This window comes from Zalophus californianus, chromosome 8 (genome assembly GCF_009762305.2).
Source record: "Zalophus californianus isolate mZalCal1 chromosome 8, mZalCal1.pri.v2, whole genome shotgun sequence".
NCBI classification, from domain to species: Eukaryota; Metazoa; Chordata; class Mammalia; order Carnivora; family Otariidae; genus Zalophus; species Zalophus californianus.
The window spans coordinates 8,846,677-8,857,030 of record NC_045602.1 but is presented as its reverse complement, the minus strand read 5'-3'; the positions used below and the strand labels follow the sequence as shown (position 1 = coordinate 8,857,030).

Below are 10,354 nucleotides of genomic sequence, written 5' to 3'. Positions count from 1 at the left end.
GTTTCCGACTCCCATTGCACACTCCCCCGGCCTTTCCACTAAAATCTTCCCGGCCCAGGCAGGCCCCTCGCCAGCGCAGAGCCCTGCAGGCGACGGCAGCGACTGGCGGTCGTTATTATTTTGGCGCGGGTGATGCAAGGCCCGCATAGCTGCGCGCTGAGTCAGTGGGGGCGGGCCGACCCATTCCCCGCCGCCCAACCTTCCCGACCACCCCCCCCACCCCTCCCCGGGCCCGGCGGCGGCGGGACCGGGCGGTGGGGGTGGGCGGCCGGCCTCTGAATCCGCGGGGTCGCCCTCCCGGGCAGGGTCAGGCGGGAGCTGGGGCCGCGGAAAGACCCCAGCCCCGGGCGCGCTCTCCCCTCCCCCAGCTGGAGCTCGGCGGGTCAAGCGAGGAGGTCACCGCGCGCCCGGCCGTTTACCCTGGGAGAACTCGAAGAGGGGGAGGAGGAAGCGGGGAAGGAAGGAGGATCCAAAAGGAGAAACACGAAGCGGGACCGACAGGAAGAAGCGAAAAATGGAGGCGAAGGGGCGACAGGAGGCGGAGGCCGGCGGGCGGGGGCGGCGGCGCGCGCGGGGCGGGGCGGAGCGAGCGGGGGCGCGCGCCGGCGGCCGCGGCCCGAGGGGCTTGTGGGTAGCGGCTGCGCGCGGCCGGAGACGGGATCCGCGCGGGAGTGTGTGAGGGGAGCGGGCTTGTGGGACCGAAGCTGCCCCGGCGAGCATGGGGGCGGGCTGGCGGCGGCCGTAGTTGTCTGAGCCCGGGCTTCAGCTTCCCGGAGCGCCAGAGGGCGGGGCGGTCCAGCCCGGCGGTGGCCGCGCCGCTTCCCCGCTCCCGCCCTCGGAGTCCTGAGGGAGCTCGCGGCGGGCGAGCGGACCGGGCGGCGCGAATCTGACTGAGGGGCGGGGACGCCGTCTGCTTTTCGCCGCTCCCGGCCGGGCCGGGCGGCCCCCTGGACAACCCGAGGCCCCGGACTCGGCGCTGAGAGCCGAAGCCGGAGCTAGAGGCGGGCGGTGGGCCCTGGCGGAGCCCCGCCCGGAGCCGGCGGTTCGGGGGCGGCGCTAGGCCCCGAGGCGCCCGGGCCAGAGCGCGGGGAGCGGGAGTGCGGGGCCGGGCGGCGGCGGCATGAGCCGGCCCCCGGCTACGGGGAAAATGCCCGGCGCCCCCGAGGCCGTGCCGGGGGACGGGGCGGGCGCGAGCCGCCAGAGGAAGCTGGAGGCGCTGATCCGAGACCCTCGCTCACCCATCAACGTGGAGAGCTTGCTGGTAGGTGGCCGGGGCCCGGGCGCCCTCCCCGCTCTAGTAGCGCCTTCCTCAGATCCCCCTCTGTGCCCACCCATCCGTGGGAGGGAGGTCTCGCCCCACCCCGCCCCGCTTCCGGCAGCCGGGCCCGGGTCGGAGGCCAGAGACTTCTGCGACCAGGTTCCAGCAGTAGAGACCCACGTTTGATTCTTCTTCCCCTTCTGCCTCCTGGAGCCGGTGTCGTCCCCGACTGCCTCTTTCTTGGAGCCCTGGGAGGAAACACCCCTCTTCTCCTTCCCGCCTCTCCTCTCGCTTTGGGGAGCTAGGGAGCAGGGTTTGCTGTCTTATGTTCATCAGGCTAGCCAGTTTGGAAGAGTGGCATGCTGCGTGGGGACGTGGGTCGGAGCAGGGAAACCTGATGCTCTCCCTGTTGGGAGTACCCACTTGGGGTAGATGACAAAGAGCCGGAGCCAAAGAATCAGTCCGAGTTGTCGAGTCGAATAAATCTCTCTTTTTCATTGTACCTCTTTCCTAAGGCAGTCTGCAGTACAAATTAATAACCACGGAAAGGCTGCTAGTTGGCTCTTGATTAAGAAGTGAGTATGTTTTACAAGTTAGAAATGCGCCGTAGAATGCTTGCTTATTTCTTATTTTTGTTAGGCGATTGTATTTCACAGTTTGATTAGTGTGTAGTAGAGAGGCATTTTATGGGAAAAGGGGGTGCGGATTTTTCCCCCGGGAGAAGAAGAAAGTGAAAAAGATGCTCTGGATATTAAATTAACTCGGGAGGACGAGAATTTGTGTGGGTGATCCTTGGACCCTTTAGATAGCAGAACTCCTGTTCAGTTCTACTCCCTGCTGGGAGAAACCTAGTGACTGTATGCTGAGAAAAACTGTGTTTCCTCCCTTTCCAGTGATTAACTGACTTTTCTTCAGAAATCATTGGTTATCCTTTGAGGTTTCTGGAATCATTTGCAGAGTGACTCAGTGCTGTTTGGCCAAAGTGCAGGAACCGACTGAAGAGTGTGTCTTCTGTACAATGAGCAGAATGTGGTGATGTACTGTATTCTGTCAGATGTCTTTGACGTTGTCTTTCACTGATTTTCGCATTAGTGTGTTGTTTGTGTATTTTCATGGCATCGTGACACCCTGGTCCCTCTTTAGCAGTCTTCAGTTGGGTGTAGGACTGGTTGCATTAAGGGCATAACTTTTCCTAGGCCAGAGCAGAGACTCTGGGCTTCACTCCCAGCATTTTCACTTTGGTATTTTGCTAGCAAAACTTTGACCCAAGGCCAGAAAGTTCATTTAAAAATAGTACCGCAAGTATTCATCAGGTTCATATTCAAACCCAGATAGAAATTTTTTACTGCACTTTCATCTCTTGGGTCTTTACTGATGTTCATTACAATTCCGGTTATTCTATTCAGGATATCGGAATATCCTAAGCTAATTATACCTGTAATATGTTCATACATTCTGTTTTGTTATTTTCTAAATTTTTAAAATGAAGGCTGTTTTTAACAGTGAAACATTATACGTTTTAGTAAACAGTTTGGTCCATTCATTTATTGAGTGCTCAATACAGCCGAGACACCTTATGCTTTTGTTAAGGCGATGTATTGTTGGTATGAGAGTTGACATTAGATGCTGCTGACTGGACAGATTTTGCTGTTGCTGTTTTTAGTTGATTAAATATTATGATTCTGAGTTGAAGTCAATCTTACCAGGCCAAAAATTGTCCCTTACTCTTTTCTTTTCACCAAGGTTGCCGTGCTTCTCTTGCAAATTGATAAGCTGAAAAAAATTTTAGAACTGTGTTACAGTAAGTTAGTTTTAAACTATGTGTATTGTACTAAATAGTAGAATGAGTCTGCTTTTTTTGTGGTAACATTTATGTAAAGTTTACCATTTTAACCATGTTTTAAGTGTACAGTTCAGTGGCATTAATTACATTCATGTTGTTGTGTAACCATCACCACTGTCCATTTCCAGAAATTTTTTTATCTTTCCAAACAGAAACTCCATGAATTAATCTTTACAAGAATATTATAAAAACATTTCCTGAAATACTAATGAAATAATGGCTGGTATCACCTTAAAGATTTGATTCCTTATGATTTAACCTGCACATCACAGTGATTGATTATTGTTTTATTGCATATGGCATTTTTGGTTTTACTATAGAAAATAATATTTTTTCGTTAACAGAGAAAACTTAATATAGTCAAATAAAAACACAGCCATGAGTCTTAGTTACTTCACTTAGGAGCTCAGAAAGTACCATTTAAAATTGTACACTAAAATGACAAAAGTATGAAGATGAAATATACCAGAAGTTACTGTATAATTATTAGAAGATAAAACTCTCTTTGTAGGAAAAAATGTTAGGTGAGATTACATGCAAAGGGCTTAGCTCAGTGCTTGGTACATAGTAGGGCTCATTACATTTAGCTCACTTCTGTGTACAGTTAGCATAGTTAATTGCTTTAAGTTTCCTTTGAAAAGGAAAATGATTTTATTAGCAACCATTTCTTGCTCTATAATTTTGAAATATGTAACATTATAATTTGAATTTGCCATCATAAAAGTGCTAGCAGTCATCAAGCATAGGTAAAGCTGGATTCTAAGACTGGGTTAGTGTTAAAACACTAAATTATCTTTTTCTGTGCAGATGCTCCCTGCTTTACATAGGTCCTTAAATTAATCTGGAGAGAGTGTATCCCTTTTGTGGTTACAGATTGTGGGCTGCTTGGTATTATTTAAAAATAGAGGTGTTTTTTTTTTTTTTTAAGATTTATTAGAGAGAGAGAGAGAGAGAGCGTATGGTTGGAGCAGGGGGGAGCGGGTGGCAGGAGAGGGACAAAGGGAGAGGAGAGAGAATCTGAAGCCGACTCTCATGGAGCCCAGAGTCTGACTGGGACTCTATCTCGAGACCCTGAGATCACAACCCGAGCCAAAACCAAGAGCGGGATGCTTAATCGACTCTGCCACCCAGGCTCCCCAAAAATAGAGTTTTGAGGGAGGTTTGTTTCTGTAATACTTTTTTTTGGAGGGCAGGGACTTCAATAGTATGCTTTTGCAGTGCTTGAAACTTTTTGGTAAACACCCATGTTTTGTTGTCAAGACTCCACTTCTCATACTGCTTTCCCAAATAATATGGTAAAAAGAATTGTGCTGGAGAGATGTCTTTTTCTTTTTCTTTCTTTTTTTTTTTTTTAAGATTTTACTTTTTAAGTAATATCTACACCCAACATGGGGTTTGAACCCACAATCTCGGGATCAAGAGTTGCATGCTTTACTGACTGAATCAGCCAGGTGCCCCGAACCTTTCTAAGTATCTTTCTAAAGATGTGTGCTTTTGGGTTTTGATATGTTTTACGAAAAGAGTAAATGGTTATAATAACCTGGCATTCAGGCTTAGGTAAACTGTTATTTAAGACTGGTGTTGATGGGGAAAGGTGATTTAAATTTTATTTATGAATGTCAGTGACTTAGAATACAAAATGCTTCATTTGATTGATTTCATTATACCGGTAAACTGTATGAAAATATTTCTTATCACAGTGCTTAGATTTCAGCTTGGCACTGGTTATCTGCCTAATTAAAGTAAACTTTTATGTGTATTTTTTTCCCCACTGTGTAATAAGTGTGAATATTATAAAGATATAAAAATGAAATAGAATAAAAGTTGAAAAATTGTTTTCTACATGTTTTTCTTTTGTGAAATAAAAGTTGGGCATTTATAGTATAAGTGGGATTACTTTACTTTAAAACTTGCATTTTGATGATCATTAAAGACAATGAATTAGCTAGAGAGGTTTAAAAAAGTGTAATGTATGGAATTTACAGTTTAGGTGAAGTTGGACCTCTTTGAAAGTACAGGTCCACAGCCCCTAACCCACAATTTTGCTACGTAAAGAACTCAGAAAACCAAGTTTTTGGTAAAACTTACTTGATCATAACATCTGACCTGATTTGATGTTAGAATATTTATAATCAATTTGTCCTTCCTGGTATAATTGGAATAGCTTTCCTTGGAGAAATATTAATGGGTTTGATTTCAGGGTGCTACAGCAGACTTGCAAGAGGGTTTTCAGGAATGTACTGTATATGGTGTATGTACTTTATTACCGTTCTAAAATCCAGAAAATTCTGAATTCGGAAACATCTTGTCCTAACGTAACACCAGTGTAGACTTACATACATCTCAAATGCTGTAGTTATAAAAAAAATAGTGAATGATTATCTTTTTTTTCTTTTTTTAATTTAATTTTATTATGTTATGTTAATCACCATACATTACATCATTAGTTTTTGATGTAGTGTTCCATGATTCATTGTTTGCATATAACACCCAGTGCTCCATTCAGTACGTGCCCTCTTTAATACCCATCACCAGGCTAACCCATCCCCCCACCCCCCTCATGTCTAGCACCCTCAGTTTGTTTCTCAGAGTCCATAGTCTCTCATGGTTCGTCTGTGAATAATTATCTTGAAACCTGAGTTGTTGTTTTGGTTGAGTCCTGATCCAGTAGTCTTCTTTTCTCATTTTGAATTCTGAAATATTCTAAACATTAAGAGAATATAGCATGCAAATATGAATTATGAAGCATAAAAAACATTCATGAAATCACTGCCCAGTTTAATGAACAGAACACTAGCCTGTTGAAGTTACTATGTGTTGCTGCTGCTTGATCAGTCTTAATGCATTTTCTCCTGTTACCCTGAAATTTTTTTTAGAGATTAATTTACTTTGAGAGAGAGTGAGCATGTGTGAGCAGGGGGAGGGGCGGAGGGAGAGGGAGAGAGAGTCTCAAGCAGATTCCCTGCTGAGCACAGAGCCCAATGTGGGCCTTGATATCATGACCCTGAGATCATGATCCAAGCTGAAATCAAGATTCGGACACTCAACTGCCTGAGCCACCCTGGTGCACGCCCTGAAATTTTTTTTTTATTATTCCCTTGCTTTATTTTATAGATTACCACATTTGTATCCCTAACCAGTACTGTTTAGTTTTACTTACTTTTTTAACTTTAAAAAAAGGTTAAAATTTGTATTGTATACTATATTCTTTTGTGACTTGCTTTTTTCAGTCAAAGTTAAATTTCTAAGATGCACCTACATTGTGGTTTCGTTTTCACTGCTGCCATAAACGTAGTATATTGCTCCAATCTATTTAATGGATATTTAGATTGTTTTTCTTTTCTGCTATTATGGATAGAATTGCTGTGAACATTACTGGAGCCCATGTGAAGTATCTATAGGCTAGGGTATATATTTAGGAGTGGAATTGTTGGGTTTTAAGATAGCTGTGTTCAACTTAGCAAGGTAATGGTTAGAGTTTAAATTTCCCCCCAGCATTTTTTTTAAGATTTATTTATTTGAGAGAGCGTGAGAGCAAGCGATCAAGTGAGCAAGTGCAGGGGGGAGGGGCAGAGGGAGAGGGAGAAAGAATCTCAAGCAGACTCCCTGCTGAGCACAGGACCCTCAGCTGAAACCAAGAATTGGACGCTTAACCCACTGACCCACCCAGGTGCCCCTTTCCCCAACATTTTATTATGGAAAATTTCAAAGTATAGTGAAGTTGAAAGAATTGATGCTGAACATCTGTATACTCACCATCTAATTAATAGTTTGCTGTATTTGCTTTATTACATTTATCCCTCCCTTTATCTATCTATCACTACATCTTTTTTTTTTGATTCATTTAAAGTAAGTTGTAGCTATTGGTATGCTTTGCCTTTAAACACTTCATGCATTTCGTTAAGTAGAGTTCAGTATTTGTTTAGGCTTTTTATTTTATTTTATTTTTTTATTTAGGCTTTTTAAAGATTAAATTTACATATAATGAGATGCACAAATCTTAAGTGTACTATTGATGAGTTTTGACAAATGCACACAAACCTGTGTAATGCAAATCCTTATCAAGATACAGAACATTATTACTAACCCAGAAATCTTCCTTATATGTCTTTTCAGCTAATTCCACACCCCATTCCCTTAGATTCTGTCACTCTTCTGGTTTTTTTTTTTTTTTTTTGGTACTAAAGATTACTTTAGCTTCTTCTAGAACGTCATATAAATGAAATCCTATATAGTGTGTACTCTTTTATATCTGGCTTATTTAGCTCAGCATAGTTTTTGAGATTCATCCATGTTTTTGTGTGTATCAGCAGCTTGTTCCTTTCTTATGACTGAGCAGTATTCTGATATATGTGAAACCATAGTCTGTTAGCCATCTCCTGTTAATGGATACCTGGTCTGTTTTGAGTTTTTGGCTGTTATATATTACATACTTTGGCTTTTAATAAAGCTTGCTAAGAACAGTCTTGTATTAAGTCTTTGTGAGGACATGTTTTCATTTCTTTTTGGGAGTAGATGCCTAGTAGTGGAATTGCTAGGTCATAAGATAGAAGTATGTTTAATTTTTAAGAAACTGCCAGATTGGGGCACCTGGCTGACTCTCAGTGGAGCATGTGACTCTTGCTCTTGGGGTTGTGAGTTCAGGCCCCATGTTGGGTGTAGAGATTACTTAAAAATAAAATCTTAAGAGAGAGAGGGAGAGAGAGAGAGAGAGGCTACCAGATTTTTTTCCAAAGTGGTCATATAGTTTTACACTCCCACAGTGGTGAATGAGAGTTCCAGTTCCTCTTCAACACTGAGTCTTTTAAATTTTAGCCACTCTGTGGGTGGTAGTGGTATCTCATTGTGAATTTAATTTGCGTTTTTTTGATAACCAATGATAATAACTTTTTCAGGCACTTACTGGCCATTTGTGTATCTTCTTTGTGAAACATTTGTTCACATTTTTGCTCATTTAAAAAAAATTGGGTTCTTTTTTGCTTTATTTTTATTATTGACTTACACAAGTTCTTTATCCTATATACAGTTTTTTGTCAAATATATGTTTTGCAAATGTCTTCCAGTCTGTGGCATGTTTTTTTTTTAATCAAAAATTTTTTATGGTTATTGCTTTTTCTGCCTAAGAGACTTGCCTTTCCCCATGTTACCAAGATAATTCTGTGCTTTTTTCTAGAAATTTTATGGTTTAACTTTTATGTTTAGGTCTAGGATAGATGTGAAGCCAGTTTTAGTGTGTGGTGTGAGTTAGGGGTCAAGGTTCATATCCCCACCCCCATATTTCCCATATCCAGACTATCCACCATTTTTTTCCAGCTTTACACATAACTGACACATAACATTATATAAGTTTAAGGTATACAGTTGATACATGTATATATTGCCAGTTGCTTACCACAGTAACCATTAGTTAACACATCCTTCACCTCACATAATTACCGTGTGGTTTGTTGCTATTGTTCTTAGTGTGAGAATATTTAAGATTTACTCTTTTAGCAGCTTTCTATATACAGTACAGTATTGTTAACTATAATCACCAGCACCAATTTTTTAAAAATACTTTTCTTTTCTCATTGGATTGCTTTGGTGCCTTTGTTAAAAATGAATTTTCTGATAGGTGGATTTTTTATTTGTCTGTCTACCACCTAGTAACTACATTTAATTGTTAGTTATGGTTCTGTTGTTTAACCATGTTCTATTCAAAATTTATTGATTTATTTTATACTTTTATCTTTTTACCTGAAGGAAATGGGCAAGCAAGTATGGTTGAAAAACCTAGATTTCGTTTTTGAAGGGAAGAAAGCTATACGTTTTTGTAATTATAAAAATAGTGTTCTTATTGTAGAAAACTTAGGAAATAAAGGTATAAATGCAAGTGACATACATAGTCTCCCTACGTTGAATTAAATTAACATTTTGGTATAAATATCTGAAAAATTAAAATAGAAAAAAGTAGAACTACATTGTACATGTGCTTTGTCATTTTCTTTTACACTTAATAATAGAAGCTTTTGTATAGTCATATTTATCAGCCTTCTTACTGTAGAGTGATTTCTGGCTTAGACGTCATGCTTAGGACATTGTCCATTACCAAAATTATGATATCATATACCTGAATTTTGTTTTAGTACTCTAATGTTTTTATTTTTAATGTTACCTTTAATGTTACTTTTATTCCATTTGGAATTCTGATGGAAACTATGAAGTAGAGGTACAAAGATTTTATCAGGAAGTTTGTCATAAATATTAGAGTACCCAAAATAATAATTGGAAGCCTTTGTTTATATCTCTGTATTCTTACAACTTCCTGTTTGGAGAGTGGTACCTGTGGGAGGAAAGAGGGTAATGATTATAGATTTGATCTTCATTTGGGTGTCTTGAGTTTTTTTTATGGAAATGCTATTCTACAACGATACAGCCCTTCTGAGGATGCCTGGGTCGCTCAATCAGTTAAGTGTTAAGACTCTTGATCTCAGCTCAGGTCTTGATCTCAGGGTCATGAGTTCGAGCCTTGTGTTGGCTCCATGCTGGGTGTGTAGCCTACTTAAAAATAAAATCCTATTCTGTGCTAACATTCAAATACACACACACACACACACACACAAAGCCGTTAGTGATCAGGGTTACTGGTAAAGAGAATGTTGGTGACTCAGGGCAACTTACGGCTTTTGAGAAAAAAAAAGCAGTGATATTTTCTATTGGCAGCTTAGTCTATTATATAGAACTTAATATTTAAATTAATGTGAAATCATGGTAGTATTGGGGTCTCTACTAAAGCTGTCTCTTCTTTATCCTTGATTGTAGTTATTATTTACTCTCATCTGTACTTTTTTTCTTTAAAATATGATTGAATTATGGAGAGATATACTTGTAAATTCTGCAACTGGCAGTCCCAGATGACCCTCACTCATCTTTTTAGAAAGCATTTGGATCACAATAGTTAGCATTTCTTGCTTACTCTCTTGCACCCTTGCTCTGTTTCTTTCATTCCTTCTTATTCTCCCCCTCTTTCATTTTCTCTCTCGCTCTCCCCCTCCCTCCCTCCTTCTCTCTCTCTCCTCTGTGTGTATCTGTGAGTATGAGAAAAAGGAAATTTTGAGATTCATTTTTGGTTCATCTTTGATAATACTTTGGGGGAGTGTTTCTGTAATTCCAAGAATGATCTTATGGTTTGTTGCTTCATTTTGGTAAGGTATGAATTGTTTGTTGAGCTATGTAAAATGCTTTATAAATTTCTTTTGTTATAGTTAATTGAT

At 41.2% G+C, this 10,354-nt stretch overlaps 1 protein-coding gene across 8 annotated transcripts in view; it reads left to right on the top strand.

Annotated features, from left to right (window-relative positions):
* Positions 1-606: 606 nt before the first annotated feature.
* ROCK2 (Rho associated coiled-coil containing protein kinase 2) overlaps positions 607-10,354 on the top strand; it is a 149,791-nt gene continuing 140,043 nt past the window's right edge. For 4 of the 8 annotated variants that reach the window (XM_027620939.2, XM_027620942.2, XM_027620941.2 and 1 more), the window contains exon 1: positions 1,121-1,261. In XM_027620939.2, the coding sequence (XP_027476740.1) occupies positions 1,121-1,261 (141 nt within the window). Of the gene's footprint in view, positions 1,262-1,793; positions 1,834-10,354 lie in introns of those variants that run through there. The other 4 variants (XR_003524518.1, XM_027620937.2, XM_027620938.2 and 1 more) reach the window with 3 other exon arrangements.